The sequence below is a fragment of the Micropterus salmoides genome, unplaced genomic scaffold, assembly GCF_014851395.1.
Source record: "Micropterus salmoides isolate LMB-PRFRI ecotype aquatic unplaced genomic scaffold, ASM1485139v1 Ms_hic_scaffold_15, whole genome shotgun sequence".
Taxonomy (NCBI): domain Eukaryota; kingdom Metazoa; phylum Chordata; class Actinopteri; order Centrarchiformes; family Centrarchidae; genus Micropterus; species Micropterus salmoides.
In genome coordinates, this window is record NW_024040596.1 from 14,989,531 (window position 1) to 15,011,105 (window position 21,575).

General features: G+C 39.2%; 1 protein-coding gene across 3 annotated transcripts; it reads right to left on the reverse strand.

Moving 5' to 3' along the window:
- Positions 1-936: 936 nt before the first annotated feature.
- Positions 937-3,484, reverse strand: atp5mc3a (ATP synthase membrane subunit c locus 3a). 3 transcript variants are annotated; one of them, XM_038720531.1, is made up of 5 exons: positions 3,428-3,484; positions 3,134-3,230; positions 2,255-2,329; positions 1,620-1,828; positions 937-1,504 (listed from the first exon to the last, which is right to left on the reverse strand). In XM_038720531.1, the coding sequence occupies exons 2-5, from the start codon at positions 3,170-3,172 to the stop codon at positions 1,390-1,392; spliced, it is 438 nt and encodes a 145-aa protein (XP_038576459.1). In that variant the 5' UTR covers positions 3,173-3,230; positions 3,428-3,484; the 3' UTR covers positions 937-1,389. The 3 variants fall into 3 exon arrangements, with proteins under 3 accessions (XP_038576459.1, XP_038576461.1, XP_038576460.1); XM_038720533.1 differs by having other exon boundaries at positions 1,620-1,810; positions 3,428-3,482; XM_038720532.1 differs by having other exon boundaries at positions 3,340-3,445.
- Positions 3,485-21,575: the final 18,091 nt, after the last annotated feature.

Here is a 21,575-nt window from a genome sequence, read left to right on the forward strand (position 1 = left end):
ATCTAGTTTTTGTCACAATTAAGTTTAATTACCTCATTAAACATCCTTAAAAACACACAGCTCCTTTTCCCCCATTAAAAAAATCCAGAATCTGAATATTAAAATGTTTTCAATTCAGAAGTTTAATTGGTGAACACAGTGTATCCTACTTTGCTGAAAAGTCCATTCTTTATTTGTATGTTCTGGAGGCTTTAAGTTTCCATATTACCCGGCCTCCTTGCATGGCTGTTGATATATTTAATTTGCTAAAGTGCATTGTGGTAGCTTGCTTTAACTTTTAATATTAGCATCCCTGGTTAAGGCTTATTTGTTTTATAGCTATTAGGTATACATTCATGGACAGAGGGTTTCAATTTATTAATATTCTATTGTTTTATTTTCTTTAATGTTACCATATTTTAACACCCATTTAATTATGTTAAGTTCTGTGTGTAGCACAAAGGGACTACAAACTTTGTTATACAACCATGTGTTGTATAATGACAAATAAACAACCTTGTAACTTCATCTGACATGCTAAACGGGTGTCTTGTTTGACATTTACCAATTCTGTGATTTTGTTTTGAATTTGCAAGTTTGTCATGGATCCATTGGTGAATTTTTATAACTTATATAGTTAGTATATAAAATCATAAAAAAGCCCATCACCAGTTCCCAAAGCCACAAAGTTATTGTCTGACAGACCAAAAAAAAAAATCTGTTTACAATGACACAAAATTGACTAAAAGAAAAACAATCTGTATGATGCCCACTTTGTATTGGGGAAGCTGCTACTAGCAAATGTTGGGTATTTTTGCTTGATTGTTCCAGCTGCAACTAAACTCTGTCCAAGCCAAGCAGCCTACATTATAGACAGAAAGGTCAGCTGACTACAATTGGTCAGTTTTTATAACATCCTTGCTGGGATTTCCATTAAAATAAAGTCAAAACCCATAATATAGCTCAATTGTCTAGATTTATTCAATGTCATTTACAAAAGCAAGCATTCACTTGCTGTCTAATTACAGTGCTATTTAACTGCAGCTGAACCAAGAATTCAGTAAGGTGGACCCCAAAAAGCTTGCATGTGATGCTGAGAAAACAAGGCTGATATGGCAAGTCTAAGTAGCTGCTTGAGAGAAAAGACGACATTCATGAAAACGGACTGCTTTCTGTAATGTTAGCATGATATTCCAGACATAAAAGCTACTGCCAGTGTTAAATAATCAAATACATGTACTTTAATCACGTAATTTCTTACATTTGTACAATACATGTTTTTCTTATTTTGACAGTGTCTGAAAGACTTGAAAATGTACATTTCCATGACACCCACACTGAACAATTTTGGTAGCCACAATAAAATATGTAGTCACATGTGTAATGAAAGTGTTGTTTGATAGCAGAGTTTTACATAGCAAACAGGATAAGGAAAGCGACCATCAAACAGAAGAGTCCCATGGCTTCGGACAGGGCAAATCCCAGGATGGCATATGAGAACAGCTGCTGCTTAAGAGATGGGTTCCTGCAAACAAGAAATAACTGTCAATACATCGATGAAAAAACAAAGCACAAACCAGAAACTTACATTTATGCACGTGCATTTTTAATTGTCAGGATGTATGCCTGTAAAAACAAACCTAGCATAGCCGATGATGAGACTGCCAAACACTGTCCCAATTCCAGCTCCGGATCCAGCGACTCCGACTGTGGCAGCTCCAGCTCCGATAAACTTGGCAGCGGTGTCAATGTCCCTGCTGATAGCACTGGTTTGGAAGCCCCTCAGTGTGACCTGGGTGAGGGGGCTCTGTGGCATCACAGCAACACTGCTCTGGGGCAAGAAGAGAAACTGAAAACCTTCAACTTTAAAACCTATACCATAAGATATGACAATCCAGTTGACATACAAAATAGTGCTTACTGATTAAACAGGTAAATTAATTTTTAGTAACTTTACCAAACCCAACTATTTTCCATGTTAACCTTTACATGGCAAAGAGTTTCACACTCAAATAAAAACCGAATTCAATACCCTAAAAAGCTAGTAATTGGCTAAAGAGCAGGGATTTTTTTTTGTATTTTTGAGGTCTTGACTGTTTTGGCTGTTGTTAATACCAATTTGAAACTGACACATTGTGGTTTAAACATTTGTGGTAAACATTTGGCATTTCTGACATTTTATAGAGTAAGTGACTAGAAACATCACTCAAAAGTAGTTCTAGGTAACTAAGTGGCTGAATGACAGTTGCAGTAGAAAGCCTGAACTTAATCTTACCTCTGTTTTGATCTCAGGCCTGGACAGCACTGAGGCAGAGAGGGGTCTGTAAAGAGCCCGGGAACCAGCACGGACCTGCAGCAACATCACAGTTACAAAAGCAGTACATATTTAGTTAAACACACACACACACACACACACACACAATAAGACACTAAACACACTGTTGGTAGCTATTCACAGCCTGCAGGAACACCAGCAGGTGGAAGGTACCTTGAATGTCACTTGGTGACAGTCATTCACTGTATTGATGACCTGTGGCCTTCAATGATCTGCCAGTACAGTCTGTGTTGTCAAAGTCACTGCTGGCAAACTACAATAAATACTGACAGAAATCTACTAGCATTAACAAAACGTCCAATTGTGGTTTAATCTGGTTACCTTGTTACTATCTAGTAGAAAGAGAAATATGACCTTGGAGAATGAACAACCACGAATGCTTGATCTATTTTGGAGCCAGCAATGCCTCAAACGGATACGGTGATCATTTGTGTCAATTGCACAGCCCCGTGCATGAGTTTTCACGTGAACTCTGCAATATATTCGCTAACAAAGGCTTGTAATGACCTTAGCTAACGTACGTTACTGAAATTATCCGCTATGAGCTAAACAATGGCACAGTAACAGTTTCTGAAGATAATTTATATGCACATTATTTATGAATATTAAAGCTAAATTGTCACCGTCTAAAACTCTGTCATTAAGTGATTTAGCATTAGCTAGCTAACCTGTTGGCCTAGACTGCAGATACCCTTGGCAGTCTGCTAACGTTAACGTTACAGTCAAGTTCAACCAGAGGCCCACCGGATTTACCGGTGATATTAAGAAAGCAGGACTCAAATTCAAAGCACGAAAGCACGCCGCAGAAAACAAACTTACCAGAGCCGGCGTGGAGACGAACTTTGCACAGGCGTACATTTTCTATTTTAGGTTGTTTTTACGGGTTTGGTCAAATCTGGTTGAAGCCCGGGTCTCTCTGAGGGAAGACCGGAGATAAGTAAGGTCAAACGGGTGTAAAAATGCTCCACAGACAAAATAAAGACATTCATATGTACATTCACATCCATTCTGCATGCTGTCCTCACTTGTGCGCTGCAGCGTGAAATTTAGAGAGAGGATGAAAGAAGATTTAGAGAGAGGTAATTCTCATTCAAACTGCCATTACACACTTACCGACTGCAGAGGTCGAACTACAGTGGAAGAGTGCGCATGCGCGGTGTGACGTATGTAGAGGCCCGGATGATGACTGTGGAAGGTCGTTTCACACAAACTTTATTTAACATGTTCATTCACAACTACTTCTTTGTTTACACACTGTGTTTATAGATGTAAATTGATGGATGGACTTTAATTGTGTAAATAATACGATTTATTTTCATACCATACGTGAGTTACATCGATGGAAATTGATAGCTGCTCTTGGTCTGACTCTACTACAATGTGGACCGGGAAAAGTGTTAGCAAGTCAAACATATTTTAATTTGAAAAACAGGTAGGCTCAAGAGCACATTAACCCACCAAGGGTCCTGAGGGGCCAAGAATCTATTAAGAATATGCACCATGCAAAGCTTGACACATGTGGACATCAGAGGTAACTACAGGATCCGCCTTAAAGTGGTGATATTTTCTTATTGTCAACAAATCCCATGAGAAGTGTACACTAAATTATAGAACATATTTTCCCAGCAGTAGGCCTACACTGCTTAGCTTCTGTGACGGTGCTCTCTGTTTCTCCAAACTTGGGAACAGCTGACTGCCATCTAGGATAAGTAGGCTACCTCATACAGCCCCACTTAAAAAAGGATCATTTGATTATATATTGTGCTCTAGTGGTGCATATTTCCAATCATCAATCATCTGACATACAATAAATCTGTTACCTCTGGGGACCCTGGGTCAGGTTGGTAATCGGGCATTAGGTAGGTTTAGCTATGAGCCTATGCACTTGTAACTAAAATAGCCAAAGATGTTTCAAACTAAACCCCTGCAGGTTAATTTGGAGTCCCAAATAGCAATATACTGGTTGTTTTGAGAGGCTGGGCCCCAGGATAAGCAAGATGTCTGTTTTGCATCAGCTATTCCTTGCTTATTTTCTACAAAAAAAACTTTATTTCAAGTTCTAGTGTAGATCTCAGATACCAGATGTCAGGCTTAATTTAGGGGAGAAGTGCATAACATTGAATATTTCTAGGTATAACCTTACACTACTGTAAGATTTTATAAATGTTGTTGTTTGATTCCAAATCCTACATACGACTAAAGTCAAAGCTCACAGTTCTGGCAATTGACAATTGTCAATAAAGATTTGTTTCAAAGCCACGATGCAGGTAGAACTTTGTCTGCTGGCAATAATGCCAACAAGGCAAAAACGTGTTGCCATGATCATCTGAGCCATCCTCTGTGAAACAAGAAAAAAAAAGAGGCGTAGATGAACTCCAAGGTGGCTCAAAGATGCAACAGTATTGTTTGTCTATTTAGCAGGGAGAATTGGAAATAAGCTAGCTACGTTTTATTGCATTGAATACATTGTGAAGAAGCTGAAAGTTGTTATACTGGAAGTTGAAATAAGTTAGTCAAAAGAAAAATACATGGAAGAAGGTAGTAGACTATACAGCTTAATCATAGCACACGTCCTTAAAAAGTGAAAATTTTGATTTTGATTTCTCTTGTGAAATGGACCCAGGAGCAGTAAAAGATAAACAGACAGAAATTAAGTTGAAGGGGAGACAGACACACAGAGACAGATAGAGATACAAGCAGTCAGAGAAACAGGGACAGACAGTCAGACAGAACAGACAGAGCATTTACCCTGTTAATTATCAAATTACACCTTTGTGTGCACAGTAGCAAAGCACTAGCCTACAAAAACATGAAGCATTATTGGTCACTTGATAGGCACACGGTCTTGTTATTATAACGCTGTTAGCATTAAAAATAAGTACTTTTTTAGGGTTGAATAATTGATCGTTTTCAAATCAAAATAGTGATTTGAAAGAACGCGATTAGCTAATCGTGAAGACGGCGATTAAAATGTAGGTTAATTATACAGCACATCTGACCCATTTTCAACAGTTTTACAGATTCATTCCGTTGTCATCCTTGTGTGACAGACCTACTAACCAATCAGAGCAGGCACAGGGCGTGGACTTTTTACAACAACAAAAGAAACTAAAGAAAAACATGTGGATTAATGACCTCTGCCGAACAAATACAGGCGTCAATTCACAGTGAAGTGTTTCATCAGTTAGCATGCCCTACGTGTTGTTAATTTAGGTCGGAGCGAGGTAACCAGTATGGAGCGATCCATTTTATTTATTTACATCCACATGGAGCCTTTCAGAATAAGAGCGTTTCGCCTGCCTGATTTTGCTTATGTATTCAGATTTGTTCGATACAAGATTTGTTCGGTTGTTCTTGATTTTTGTGTTTCTGCCATGGTTATGTAGGCCACGTAATTACATTGCTTATTTTTTTGACTATTTCAACCAAGCGACAACCTCCTGTTCTTACTTCTGATGCAACCAGGAAGTAACAAAAAACTGCAATTCATCAAGTGGCCACTTGAGGCTGACTGCAGAAGGCAGTCATGTTAAAATGCCCAACTTAACAGCAGAATAAAACATGTTTACAGCCTGGTTCAAAAAATGCTTTTAGTGTATTTTGCTAATTTTGCCCTTCATGACAACTTCGAGGGGTGTGATTTTTTAAAATAGAACTCACCTGTTTAAATTATATTAAGCCTTAAAGTTCTGCATTATTAGGGTTGTGGCTGGTTTGACAGGTGGCAGCTGCCGCTGTCACTGCTAGCCGTCTGTCTGCCGTCTGTTAAGGCTTGAATATACTCTGGAGCGGACACACACACAGACAGCTGCAGACCCCATGGATGCAGACTAGTTCTGTTTATACTATTTTCTGGTGTGGGACTCGTTCCACACATGCGCAGATCAGCTGGTGCCCTGGTAGCGTAGTTTTGGTCATAAAAAATGGGAGGCACGCGGACGTCCGTACAGAGCCTACGCATACCCCCTCTGATGACAATTGTTTCGTCATGCGTACCCTAGCGGACCTATATGTACGTCTCTCTCTCTCTCTCAAACACATTGACAGCAGACTGTGTGTGAACTGAATGCTTAGAATCATGAACGCCAATGCACAAATCTGTCCAACACAACACTGTTAATGTCAGAGACCCAACTTCAAAAAAGTCATTAGCAAGTAGCCTAGCTAATAAGGACAGCTATGTTAACATTAGAAAAGTGATTTGACGTAATGGTTAACATTAAACTTTCCAAACGGGCAATGTTAGATTTGGCTTCGTACTTCAACGGAATGACTGTTCAGTTAGATAGTTAACTGTCAGATACAATCATTTATTACACTTAGAAGTAGCATTCCTTGAGATTCAGCAAAAAAATATGTGGTGATTACCGCATAGATTTTTTAAGAGGTAGATTCATTATTCGGCAGAACAGATTTTGTAGGCTACCTGCCGAAATCTGCATTCACCTTTTTTTGTTAGCAAATATAAGTGTTATCTCCTGCGAGCTGCAAGCAGAACTCTGCACCTGTGGTGAAGACAGGTAGCTGGGATGTAACTTAGGCAATGTTCCTGTGTTGGGTAAAGTTAGATTAGTTAATGCGAGAAATTAGGTGTGTGAGAGCTGCTTCTGAGTTTGTTTTTTACAATCTGTGATTTAAAAAATGTATGTCAAGTAGTATAGTTAAATAAGAAATATAAAGTAAGATCTTAATAATAAGTATACATAGACCTGACTTGACTGGTCAACAGGTGTCTAGCAGCATAGATTACTGTACATTGTCCAGCAGCGAGATTAATATTGCAGATATGAATAAACAGTGTATTTCATATTGCCACCCTAATTATTGTAACATACCAGAGAGGTTATCATGCTGAGGCGGTCTCAGAGTTGAGTATGTTTATGACAGTTGGGGAAAAACTGTGTGTACTGTCAGTTACTCTGTACCCATCTTGTTTTTACAGGTCCCAGAGGTGCTGATTGCAGAACCCATCCAGATGAACCACCGTCCAGCTTCCAGCGTGGTCCTTTGAGATCCGGCACCTTTCTGCTCGTCTTAGCCTTTCTTTTAATCCACAACACCTGAACACTACTGATGTCAAATTATGACACTGGGTTCCTATCAGCATGTTCCATCATTATAATAACTGTTACAACAACAAGTCATACAAAACAACTGTTCCATTTGTAACCTTTAAATATTTATGTTTTCATGAATGCAAGATATATTTTTAAATTGTTAAACTATTCCTTGTGTATTCTAAGATAATAAAAACATAACGGTTGATTATGTAAGGTCTTTATACACCACTGAAAACATAGTTATGGATCTTATATTGCATTTCTGTCAATAAATCCTCAGAAATATTACAAACTGGACCTTTAACTAATTCATGAAAGACAGTGTTTCTCTTTCCTGCATATTTGTGTACAGGGACAGTCAAAAGCACAGTGACACATTTTTCAGTGGATCAATAATGTAGCTGGAAAACGATAACTCCCTGTTTCATAGGTAACTGAAACAAAGAGATTTACAACATCTAAAATACCCTATTTTGTCAAATGGTCTACATCCTGTGGCTGCAGGACAAGAGAAGCAAAATTTCAACTAGTATTTCAAAATGAGTTTTCCCCTCATAACACAAACCTGCCTGCCACTGTACACTACTATCACCTGTTGTGGTGTGAATTTAACACTCTGCCCAGAGGGACTGATGGCTCGGAGCCCCGTTTGTGCATCTCGCAGGCTGATGGTGGAGCTGTGGGCTACCAACACCGGGTGGATTTGTAATCGTGATGAATGACTCCACAGCAGCTGCTCTGTGATGGAAAGGTAATGAGCACTGGGAGTCTGCCTTTGCTGCATGCTGGTTTTAAGGGAGGAATGTCCCAGTAACTCCTCAGGTGTGATGTCTTCAGTTTTACAGCGTCAACATGAAGCCACAGATTCCTGACCTCGCTGAGTAGAAACCGCCAGTAGATCCTATGTTACCAGACAGGTAAGACACAAGTAATTCTATTTTGTTCTGTTCTATCCTATTCTAGTCTTTTGTTCTGTTCTGCACTGTTCTATTCTGTTGTATTTTATTACACCATATTCTGTTCTATCTTTTGCTTTTTGTTCTGTTGTATTCTGTTTTATTCTCTCCTATTGTTATGTTATGTTTTGCTTTCTTCCGTTCTGCTAGCAGAGTTTGTTCCATATGTTTATTTTGAACTTGTTCACTTTGTTGTAGCAGTAGTGTGCTGCGTTGTTTCTTTTCAAAGGCCTGGTTCAAGTCATTGCTTTTAGCGATAACCTATGGAATGCTCAAAACCAAACGTCTATAATAATATAACAACATTAAAAAACCATGTACATAATACAAACTTACATACAACATAATCTGGTAAAACTCATGTCTCATGTCCAGCAATCATTGTATCATAAAGTCACAGACCTGTTATCACTGACGTCCTGCCTGAGACCAAGAATAGCTTGAACTTAACTTTTAGCAACCAAAAACAAGGTAATTTCCATACAAGTCCAGCAGAGGGTGCTATAGGGTCTAACGTGGTGACAGCCTTTGTTGCTGGGGTCATGGTAACTGCACAAAAGAGATGAGAAACACAACAGCATTGTTGTAAAATTAACTGGCATATTAATCAGAACTGAATATGTTCTGTTCTTGATACACATCGAAATAACCATCCCATAGCTAAAATACTTTTTTCCAGTTTCTGTGATACTGTACCTTGTTTGGTCTGAACCTTTTAATCCTCATGTTAATTATGTAAGTGCAAAAAGACACAGCTTTGAATACAAAACTATCACATGACAGATGTTTAATTTCACACTGCTGGTATTGTCTTTCTGTTAATGCAAATGTAAACTGTAAGAATGTATTGTAGGCCCAAGTGTAATGCAGCCGCTTATAGGTCACAGCTAACCGTATGATAAAACATGAAGATTTACAATATATTAATTGCAAGGCGGCACATATCAAAGTGGCCGTTAACTACCTGAGGTCAATGTCATACTGTCTAATTAACCGGGCAGCGGCTGTGTGGTCCTACATGGCTGTGGAAGGTGGAGAGAGCAGCCGATCTCACGCACCCCCCACCACCCTTTATCCACCTTTTACTTCCTCCCATTCAGAGGCACGCACGCACTCGCTGTCTGAGTTCTTGCATAGAACACTCTGAGACATTCCATTTGCATGCCCGCCCCATCAAGCTGGATGCACTCAGACTGGTAATAAAAGGCATTGACCCCCTTAACCTTTATGAATTACAATTTGTGCCTGCAGCACGTCCTGTCAGAGGCCTCAGAAAAGCAGGCACCTCACCCTGGGTGTGTGCGTGTTGTTTTGCAGTTGTTAAGGAGAAGGGAAAAGGTTTTTACAGCTCCTCGTCGGAGCTCCTGACAAGCAGGGAGGAGGCGGTCTGACAGCAGAAGCAGGGTAGGGAGGGACTGCAGCGCTGCTGATGGCTCCATGCTAATCTCCATTTCTGGATTCTGCACAAAACTACCGAGGCTCCTTTCTTTGTCAAGACCAAGGATAAACAGCCTGTAGGGCTACAGTTATCTGTGTTCTGCCTCTGCTTTTATTTATTCTCCTGTACATCACTTAAGAAAGAGAGAGTTCCCCCACTTAAAAGTATTAACTAAAGCTCATAATCAAACTCTTATGGAAACATCTGGCTGGGCTTTCACTGCAAGTTGTCTGTATTAAAGGCAAGATCTAACAACAATTAAAAGTCTTACTCCAACACTTGTTGACTGTTTAGGTAATAGAAACGACAAGGACTGAACTACAAGTAAGTAAAAAAGTATGTCACCCACATTCATTTTTCACCAAATACTGCAGTAGCCTAGACTAAGGATAACTTAGTATGCAAGTATTATTTTAATGTACATCTGCATGACAGACTGATGAGCTCACTTATTTAGTTTGTTTATACAAGTTTGTTACTTACTGAATCTTCATATCCTCAGGAAGTCTTATCGAGATCGACATCTTCTTTGTAAGAGAAACCCGAGAACAAATTTCATATATACAACATGACAATAAGACTCTTCACTAACATAGTCATGTTTCCATCACTTTCGGGGACATGAAACTGACTTACATTCATTTCCTAGGGACTTACCCTAACCACAACCACTATTTGCCTAAACCTACCCTTACCCTAACCTTAAACCCCATCATTTTGTCCCCATAAGGAAGGTGAGTCCCCACAATGTGACAGTGTAAACAGATTTATGTCCCCACATTAGGAATACCCACACATACACACTGATTACACTGACTTAAGTTTGTTTTGTGCCTAATTCCAGTACGATGCATAGTACTGAAAACCAGGTTTTCCTTGTTCAGAGGAATATAGGGTTTAGTTTGAATTTGGTTTAAATGGTAACGGGGTTTAAAGGTATAAGCCCCAACATTAATAATACCACAGTAGAATCAGAGTTTAGGTGACAGTAGACTCTGTGGAGCTTGTTGCTGAGAAATATTAACAGGTACTCTCTTTATTGGTAGTATGTTGAGCTCCTTGTTCTTATTATTAAGTTCCTGTTGTACAGTAAGCTTAAGGCTCAGCAACTTGTGAGTGTAATTTGCATTCCTGTCTTATATGACACAGAGGCTACGTTCTTGATGTTGACCCAGTATATGATAAGTAAAGGATCACCACAAAGCTTTTCTAAATAGTCTGTTATGATTTTTTCTCTTGGGTGGCACAGTTGGTGATTACAACCGTGATCATCATACACCAGAAAACACTAGTTTTATTCCCTGAGCAAACTGGAACAGGTGTGAAATCAGGTTTGAAACTCCATCCAGGTCACTTGTTTTAAAGACCTGCACACAAACCAGACAAAGCTGCTTGATTGTTTAACCTGTGTGGTTCACACAGAGAACCTGAGAACCCTTTTCATCGACAGTGTAGACAGCCTTCAAGCAGCCGGTCCAATAATCCACAGTAGGAGTCGACACGCAGATCTCTGATACCGCTGGAAATCATCCCACAGAAATGCACTGAGCGTTCTTTATCTCCGAAAGATTTAAAGGACATTAGCATTCACAAAATTGATTTTTCAACAAATCCATAAAAACACTGATCTTTGTGCTGCCGGTGAGCAGAGCAGCTGGAAGTGGTCTAAAAAATGCTGAGGCTGGCAGTATCATTAGTCTTTATCCTGACTTTTTAGCTAAGTCTGTAACACCTCTATATCCACTGGATGCCCTATGCTTAGGAATGTTCAACTGAGCAGAGCGATTTTATTAAATAATTCCTTAACAGAGGTACTACAATGCTAATATTGGCTGGATTTTAAATAAAGTTTCAAACTGACATTGTGTTCTCACAAACACTAGCGTGAACTGAGCTTTATCCCCCTTTTCTCCCTCTGTTTAACATCAGGAAATTCAGGCAGTGACTGTGTGAACAGGAGCGTGGCTGACAGGGGCAGCCGTGCGATGATTGGTTTACGGATCTGTGCTTTTTCTAGTGACTTCAAGGTCACCAAGATTTACAATCAAATGGCTTATGACACTTTAGCAAAAGCCACCCGAAGCTGATGACAGGAAAGGAAAAGCGGACTACCACTTTAGAGGAATCTGCTTGACCTCATACAGTGGTCCATTACTAGGATGCGCAGTTGTCTGCTTTTATTATAACACCCAACAAAGCTATGCACGTTAGTTTTAGCAGACAGAAGGTTGTTAAGGACGGCATATGGAGAGTGGATTTGATAGACAGACAGTACATGGTGCACACAGTATAGTAGATTTAAAAAAGAAAAACGGTGTGTTTCAAGCTCCAGTCAAACTGCATTACAGACTACTACACAAAAGAGCAATTAAATATGATTTAAAGGCCATTCTGTAATGGCAGTGTGCTGCCCCCTTTTGAAATATTATTGCTGTACTGTTTTAGATGGTGATTTAGTGTTGTTCTGTCGACTTTGGTTTATTTCAGTCGTAGCTCAGAAATATAATGTGTGAGCTTGGGATTTTAATACTATTATACAGCTAAATACAAGTATACCTGAATTCGGAGGCTGTCAAATTTGTTCTTTTGTTAAACAAAACAAATATATATTTTAAAATCATGATGGGTTCAACCCCTAAGCTTATTTTCCATCAACATGCCACTCTTTAACTAATGTGAATATCGCCAAAATACATCACCGTGCAAGCAAAACAAAAATTCCGGCTTTGTTTCACTGCATATGAGACTTGTTACACATAAGCTGATATGCAAGGCATGTTTACTTAGCACTCACTTGGAACGCTGTAGATTTTTATGGGACGCATATGGCTGCATTTTATTGTGCTCAATTAAATCGCTTTAAACTAGGATTAACTTTTTGGAGCAGCAATCCATTATATAACATCTCCTTACTTAGAGCTGTTCGCCGCACGGCTCCTAAGCACTGCTCACAGATTGGGGTGTCAAATATGAGGCTGTCAGAACAACATTTAGTGAAAGAGCCCTTCCTGTTTTTAATGGCCTGACCTACATCCCAGTTCAGAGAGCTAATAAAGGCAGTCTGGTGTGGGTCCTGGAGCTGCACAATGTCACTCACAGATCCCCAACTCAGCAAGATCCGGAATGCTCAATTAGTTGCTTTTATAGGCCCCATTAATATGCATTAACTCTCTTTCGAATGTACGAACACAGACAAACAGCAATTTTTTTTTTTACCTTTTCTAAAAACACGATGGATTTTGGCATCATAAAAACCTATTGTAGAGTTATATAATCGATTAGTTAAACACAACTATTTTGATATTCCACTAATTGTCATTTTCCACACTTTGGCTGGTTCCAGCTTTTAAAATATGACTATTTGGTGCATTTGTATGTCAGATATATAAATAGACTTAATGTTTTTGGGTTTTGGTCAGATAAAATAACTCATCTGAATATTTTAAGTTAGGTAACCCTACTTTACTACTTTTAGATGAACTACAACAGTAAAATTCGAGGTTCCGCATCTTGCCCAAGGATACTTCAACATGCAGCCTGGAGAAGCCAGGGATTGAACCACCAACCTTCCAATTAACAGGCAACCCCCTCTATCTCCTGAGCCACAGCCACTCTTGCCCAGTAATGAAATTTCAATGCAACACTTTTATTTGTAGTGAGAGTATTTCACATTGTGGTATTGTTACTTTTACTAAAGTAAATTAATGATCTGAATATTTCCTCCACCACTGTCCAAATATGTATTTTAAAATATAAAATGATTATTCAGACCTCTAGATCTAGTGAAAAAAACTATATAAAACCATCACACACACAACAGTTACAGGAAACCATAACATCTGAATATTCCCTCAACCTGCCTCAGCTCCACTCTTGAACCAAGACAACAGATAGCTCACCACAGAAACCAACACAATCTGGTACCACTCCTCCTACACAATAAACCGATCTGGCACACAGCAAGCTGAATCAATCATGGCACTTTATTATCCTGTCACTAGTCTGCTTCCTGCAAGTGTGTTTACCCTGTCCATGGCCCTGTGATTGTGGCTGTTCAGTGTACATTAAGACAGACATAATTGAGATTGTGGGCGGCCGAAAGTGCAGGGCTCAACCTGTTGTCGTTAATCTGTCATATTGCCGAGGGTCTCAGCAGCAGTGACCTATAGGAGGCTCCACCTTGGAGGCACGGCTGATGGTGCTTTGTTGTTCATGGCAGAGGGCCTCACCTATTTTAAGTTTATTGGCTTGCCACCAACGGAGAACCCCAAGAAAGCGTAATCTCTTGCCCAACCTCTGACTTCAATTTCTTTGCTCTGCTCCTAATTCATGTTAGGTGCTTTATGATTAGGAGTGACACTATTAAAACTTGTCACCTCTGCATTATATGCTGGTATTCATGATTTGAGTGACACAAACCAGATTAGGTTTCTTTTTGTTATGATGTGTTATGATGAAAAATAGGTTGAAAAACTCAGCAGAGCGAACAGCTACGCACAGTATAATGAAAGCCTAATACTTTTCTTTGTAATATACCAAATTATACAGGCAATCAATTTGAATTAATTGGTAACCCTTCAGATAGCAGCAGATTCTTTTTCAATTAGATTACTGATGGTTGTGCTGAAAATTCGCCTTCACTTTGTATAAATTAAAGCTCTGGAAAAGCATTTACAACATAACAAGATATAAATGAATGCAATCGTACTGTTGGAAAAGGTGCTTTTTACAATCAAACAACATATTAGAAATAATAGCTAAATCTTGCCTCAGCAGCCTGTTATTAATTACCTGGCAAATAGGATCTGTCTGAGTTATAGTGGTGGTGAGAGATCACCAAGGAAAATTAAACAGCAATCAAAGTGCATTTCTATCATCATAATTCTGATTGTCAGGATCACCTTTCCCAAGATGGCTCAACAAATCCAACAACAACAACAAATCCTAGTTTTTATTAAGTAGCTCTATTTGCTGCCGTTCACATTTCACATTTATGTTGTATTACAACAGAGTCATACATGTATCCTGCATATGTGTTATTTCTGGCATGCAACATGATCTATTAGACTTGGAAATATGAGAATACTGCCATGAAACTGAATTTTATTGATAGTTAGAGAAGACTTCTGAACAGTAATCTGTGGAATCCTCTGTGCGATATGTTTACGCCACAATAACACAGAAACAGCAGCAATAACACAGAGCCTCTGCAAGTTTTTTTTTTATCACATCATGCACGCCTTTTTATCCAGCTTTGATTTTGTGCTGCAAAAATGCACAAAGCAATCGCTTAAATCTGAAAGAGGGTGTTAAGTATCTGGCTCTGCGTCTTCAGAATGTGGCTTCTTTTATAGCGGGAGGTTATATCAGCCTGGAGACCCATAAGTTATGAAATGTCAGGATCCTATGCATTCTAATTGAGTGTGGAACGGTTAATGGCAGTGGAAATTCAGCCACTTGACGTCTTATTCCCCTGTGTGCAGTTTCACAGCCAAGCCCATGAGCCTCAATTAAATGACAAAATGGGCCCATTCTTGAAAATAACAACAATAAAAACACAAGCCTATATGGCAATAATATCAGGTCTCACCTTGAATCAACAATGGTCACAGCTTGCAAATGGCTAAACAGAGACACTGTGATAAGAGCAGAGACAGGGGGGTCTAAGTGAGATATTTCTTAGCAGCTTAAAACAGGAATATATGTACTAGGAGTGCAACTAACGACTATTCATTATCAATTAACAGGATGATTATTTTCGCCATCAATCGATTAATCTTTTGGTCCATAAAATTTCAGAAAAATTGTCCACCATAATTTTTCATAGCCCAAGATGACATCTTCAGATTTCCTGTTTTGTTTGACCAACAGTCCAAAACCCCCAAAATATTAAGTTCAGTATCATAAAACACAAAGAAAATCTGCAACTATTTAAATTTAAAAACCTATAAAATATTTTTGCTTAAAAACGCATAATCGATTGTCGATCCACTAACTGTTTCAGCTCTAAGTATACTTTAGATACAGTGTACATAAACAATATATTAAAAATATGTTTTCATAATGAATGAGGAAAGGATTTAAATACCTAAACTTCAAGCTGACATACAGCAGGTAAAACTCCTGTCTACTGTACCCACAGGACTAGCAGAAGTTTTTCTCAGACTCAGGCCTACTTTTTCTACCAAACTAGATCATGTCCCAAAATATACCCCCCTCACCCCCCCACACACCACCACCACCACCACCACCCAAAACTTAAAGTTACCTATGTGTTACTGAGTAAAACTTTTAAAATCCAGAATCAATAACGCCTAAACCTTTTCCCATTTTCAGCAGATGTCTGCAATCTATAAATACACATGGAGCATGTCCTATTAAATCCTCTGATATGGTGAGGGGCTAAATATTGACCCATTCCTGATTGGAGTAGATTTTTTTCACACCCTTGCTTATTGTTTTTATGACTCTGTGACTTTAACCCCTTTACTGCTTCACCGATTTCATGCAACAAACAATAGCTTTTCAATAATTCAATTTATAGCTCGCCATGAATGGAATTCAAAGGACAATGCTGTTGCAAATGAACACGGACGATGCTTTTGGCTCGGGCAACACCCTGGTTGCCAGAGGAAAGAGAGGATATTTATTTTATGGTTGCCTCACATTCCCATTAAAACGAGGAAACTACATTTCCAAGTGCGTGGTATAAATGTAATATGCAGAGTTAAAAGAGACAGATGGTAGAGTGAAACTCTCATGTGGCAACGCTGTGCAATGGTACCACTGCAGCCAGTGCCAATGAAGACATCCTCCCAACACCATCCAAGGCCAGATTAGATCTATTAGTACATTTTCATGTGCACCTATCATGTGTCTGATCACATACATGTTCATGTGGGCAGTCTGATTCTGTGGCCACATCACGTTTATGGTTAATGCCAAAACACTGAGAGGTGATATGTGGGAATGGATCTAAGACGCAAGCACAGAAATGAATTACCATCCTATTTATTTATCCAGGCCTTTCTGTCAATCACTGCAATAATCAGAACTAACTCGTTCAAATTTTGAGAAAATGAAGGATGCTTTCCCTCCAATTTTCAATTTGGAAGTGGCAACTATGGCCATGATGAATGTCTGAATAGTCCATCTTCTTCCTCTCATTTCTCCTAACCTTTCCTGACAGCTTAGATATTGCCTACCTGGTAATTTGCTCTACAATAATTGTTACTGTGAGATTTCCCCCAGTTTTTAACAAGGATTCTTAACACCCTCTGTAGGTGACAAAATGCAATTACAAACACATGTGCCCCATCGTGACTGGTCATCAGCAGCTGCCACCTCCATTCCCCAGCCCCAACTGGTTCCATTAATGAAAAAACAAAACAAAAGACATGCAGACAGATTCAGCAAACATTTGCTGCGAGTGAAACTTTAATTAAAAGATATGAAGCTGTTTTATTGATTAACAGCATCAGTGATTAAAGTGTACGTCTGACATTTTTTCCCTGGCTTGCTGTTTTGTTCCCTCTCTGAGATCATTTATTTGTTGCACGGCCCTGTTTATTGATAAGTGTGTTTGATGAATGCAGATGCGGCTGTTTGGAGAGCGGGCTCGCTGATGGAGCGATCATATTGTGCGAAACACCAGGCTCAGGCGAGAACAGCTGTTGCGGCTCCATCCACTGGGACGCCATGTTTCACCACCACCCCGAGAGCACGTGCAGGCGCGCCGCGGTAAAGCTACAACCAACACATTCACAGCGTCCTAACAACTCTATGAGTTTTATGACACATCACCACAGCGCTCTCATCTCTGTCCAGCACTAAAACCTTAATTATTGGACTAATTGCTATGGCTATATTCATCTATCTGGTAATCCTTCGGTGAATACATTTTGTGTTCAATACCGGGCTTATCCTTTAATTAAAAGGATTATTAACCTTTAAAATAGAGCCATGTGGGATTAAACCCTTGAATGTTAGTGTTACAAATAGAAGCTGAAAATGAGGTGCATCATTTCAATCATACTCAGCAGACTGTGGGCTGGTCAGATGGCTCATAGCTGCACTACAGGCTAGCCTTTTTAAGGAGCTGACTTACAACAGCAGTAAGCCGTCATCCATATCTCCTTCCAATTAACGTCCGCAGAATGCTGACACATTAGGCCTGGTGCAAATAGATGGATAATGATGCAGTTCTAACCAGAGAGAATCGAAACATGGTGAGAACAAGGTGAAAGGGTGAATGAGCCAATGGCAAAACAACAAAATATAATACAGACAGTGAGATCTTTGCCATGTCAAGCCTTCCAAGGTCTTTCACCTCCGGAGCAGGTGAGTTCAAAGTTCAAAGTCAGCCTAAGTGGAGCGTGACTGAAAATTACTGGAGATCTTGAAAAATAAGAGTGCATTTTAGGACAATGAATGAGGTGGGTTGATGTTTTCGGGGTTTTGATGACAAATCAATGATCTACGTAAGGCTTTTTCATGTACACCTGTGTGGGAAACTAGGAGGAACACGGGCTCCGGCTAGCACATGAATACATGAATATAAAAGTAAAGTTGACACCTTCAGTGTCACGGGTTGCTGCTGAGGTCACCCAATGCGCCATCATTTTGTCTGATCAATATTTGTGCTCATCAATAATGCAACAGAACTATTTGGCACCAATGAGCCAAATGTGAACCATGAGCAAGAGACTACGATGCTGAACCGCCCCTGAAGCTGAGTCAAGCAGTTAGAATCAAGAGCTGTTTGCCCATGCCAAAGCCACGCTGCATTATCCAGAGCAAGTCTTCATTTGAATGTCCTAATTAGTTAATTAGTTGGTGGTTAAGGATGATATGAGCATCTCATCAATCTCTCTATCTCTAAAAATAAACACCCTGGGATGGCGGCGGTGAGTCATTAGAATACTGATGACTGTGGGAAGTGTCTGTGAGGATTAGAGGTCTGCTTCTGACACTCCATATTTCCACAAACCACCCGGCCCCATAAAGAAGACTAAAGAGCCATTGCAGTGCGCATTGTATGGATGACAAACCAAGCATGACATAATGAGTTTACAGAAAGTCTGAGGAGCTCAATTAATGTTTTTTCATGCGTAGCTTTTGGGATCCATTTACTTGTTTATCACTGATGGAGGGAAAAGGGGAATTAGACATGAGAATGAAAACCGTTTTCACACTCAAAAATTATGAAAACAAGTTTATCTCAAGAAAGTGTGCGTAATGACTTTTAACATTTCTGTTTGGCTGTTTTTACCCCAACTTCCTCCTTGGTTGTCATGTGGACTTAACAGTTACTTTAGGCAAAGTAACAGCAAAGCAGACTGAGAGTTTGTTCTTCATTTCTGCAGTTGAATACATGACGGAAAGGGGAGAAGAGAGGGGAGTAGAGGAGAAAGGAATAGGTTAAAAATAGTTAGCATATGGCAGCATATGATTGAGTTTCCAGGGCTCTGAAAATTCACTCTAATTATTCAATGGTATCCCTCTGTCATCCCTTCCCTATATGCATTCCTTTGCGTGGAAGTACAAGTGACTCCAACTAATATACATAATTCTGCTACTTAATTGGCACGGATCGGGTGAAAGTGGGCTAGGAAAACTCCTTAGAGACTAATAGGGGCACATATCATTGGCTCCATCAGAACAGTAGTGCCATAGGTGATAGAAGTCAGCAAATATTTCATGAGCTGTACTATCAAAGTACCTCACCTCTGGAGTCCTGTGCACTATCCTGCAAAGAACACTTCCGAAACAGTTCTGCTGTCAGGTGTATTTATAGCAGGCGGCGCTCATGACTGATGCTAATGCCATGTAAATTATGCAGTGCACTATTGCTGTCATAACAATAAGTTAGACTTAAACAGCAAGGTTAACTAAACTAGTCATTTATGTTATAAGTGGGCCACTGGCGTATGTAAGGTAGAAGGTAGACAAAATAAACGAAACTGTCCACAACACAGATTAACAGTAACATAGATAACACGTGTTTAAAACTGCATCATCACATCACTGACGACTGACAAGGATGTATAGCCAATTTAAAAGTACTTATTTAAGACTACAAAGCTGCAACCTCAAAAGTCAAGATTTAAAGATTTTTGTGACACCAGTGTGTTGTGAGTATATAAAGCCGGCATATCTGACAGGACTGCTGTTCTGAAGCTATTTGTGATTTAAAAAAAAAAAAAGATGCAATGTAATGAATAACTGGCTGTAAAGACCTCAAAACCAGGAATGTTATCAGATTAACATCTCATGTGACCTGGCTAAGTCCATTTCCTTTATGTGTGACGCTTGTTTGTTTGTTTTGACTATGCTGTATTTCTATTTAATTTGTAACTGATGTGCATTTTATAAACATGTTTGCTGAGAAAATTTTATACACAAATTTTATAAACAGGTTACTGAGAAAAAGTGACAAACACTTGTGATGGTGAGAGCAGCCATTTTGCGGGAGTCATTAGCACCGATAATTAGCTTTGTATGGTTTCATAATAGACTGGGAATATGAGGATATTTTGCAGGATTGGGTGCATCCTGGGTGTCAGCTCTGTTCACTCAAGATGTTTCTATATGGAATTAAAACAATAACTATAAACATTGATTGAGGAATGATTTCACAACCATCAGCATGAACAGTCCGGTAGTCCAATGCAGAAGGGCAACTGTTTATCAAGAAACGTATTTGCTGTTTGGTGTTTCCGTTACTCCTGCAATAGTCAAGATGGATGAGTTGGTACAAGTGAGATAGTTTAAGTTAATTGACAGCACTGCAGATCTTCCTCCAGTTCTTTTATCATGTCATGAGGTATTTGGCATTTTTTCTTATATTGGTTGTTTTTTAAGTAAGATTTTCTTTGAAATAACAGCCTTAATATTGTAGCATTGATGCCCTTTTCTTAAAGAGGAAGGCAATTTTAAGCCTATTTGTCTATGCCTGACCAAGGACGGTTATGTTCTACAGCTAGCCAAACGTGCTGTGTTTACTTAAAGTGTGCAACATGAAAAGACGTCAGTGTTATAAATGATATGGCCAGGAGATTCACAGATTTTTACAGACTTAATGTAATGAAGTAAAGAATGCTAATGCTAGTGTTTTAGGTGAATGTATTTTTTTTGCTACAAAGTCTCCGTCACTAGTAGCTAACCGTATTTATTTGAAAATAAAACAAATAGGGCTAAAACCAGGAAATATTTTTGATTTAAATTCATGAAACACATTTATTTGTATTGGAAATAAGCAAAATAATCTCGCCCACTAGCGGAAAATCCTGGTTGTTAGGAACCAATAATAGAAAAAAATGATTTGTTATTACTGGAGACTTTATCTGCCAAACTTGTCTCATAAAGTATCAACTTGGGTATGCAGTCTGGGGTAATGCTAGTATCACCCACCACAGTGTATGCTGAAGTGCAATGATGGAGCATAAGAATGCATGGAAGGTTTCATCAACTAATCAACAAGGCCCTTTAACCTTTCTAAAATGAACGTAGACTGCCACAAAAATAAAAATGATTGGTCCCTTCCTCCTCTGATTGTACATGGTAATCAGTGCAGTCAGCAGCCTTTTGGTTGAAACCAAAACCTTCAAGAGCATCACATTCAATAGTAAAACGCCGCCACAATAAAAGGTTCACACTATATCAAAACAAATTGTGGCCACTAAAGGGATCAATTTTTGACATTTCACCTCTATCTACACAGAGTGCACTGACCCTGGCTTGTAAATTTACAGCTCTGTACAGCCTCAATCAAAGTGTTTGTCAGCAACACATTTTGTCGAAAGTTT

Coding starts and splice junctions, on each gene's coding strand:
- atp5mc3a (XM_038720531.1), bottom strand. CDS start 3,172: ATGTACGCCTGTGCAAAGTTCGTCTCCACGCCGGCTCTG. Junction 2,330..3,133: donor TCGTCTCCACGCCGGCTCTG/GTAAGTTTGTTT, acceptor ATGTTGCTGCAG/GTCCGTGCTGGTTCCCGGGC. Junction 1,505..1,619: donor CTCATCATCGGCTATGCTAG/GTTTGTTTTTAC, acceptor TCTTGTTTGCAG/GAACCCATCTCTTAAGCAGC.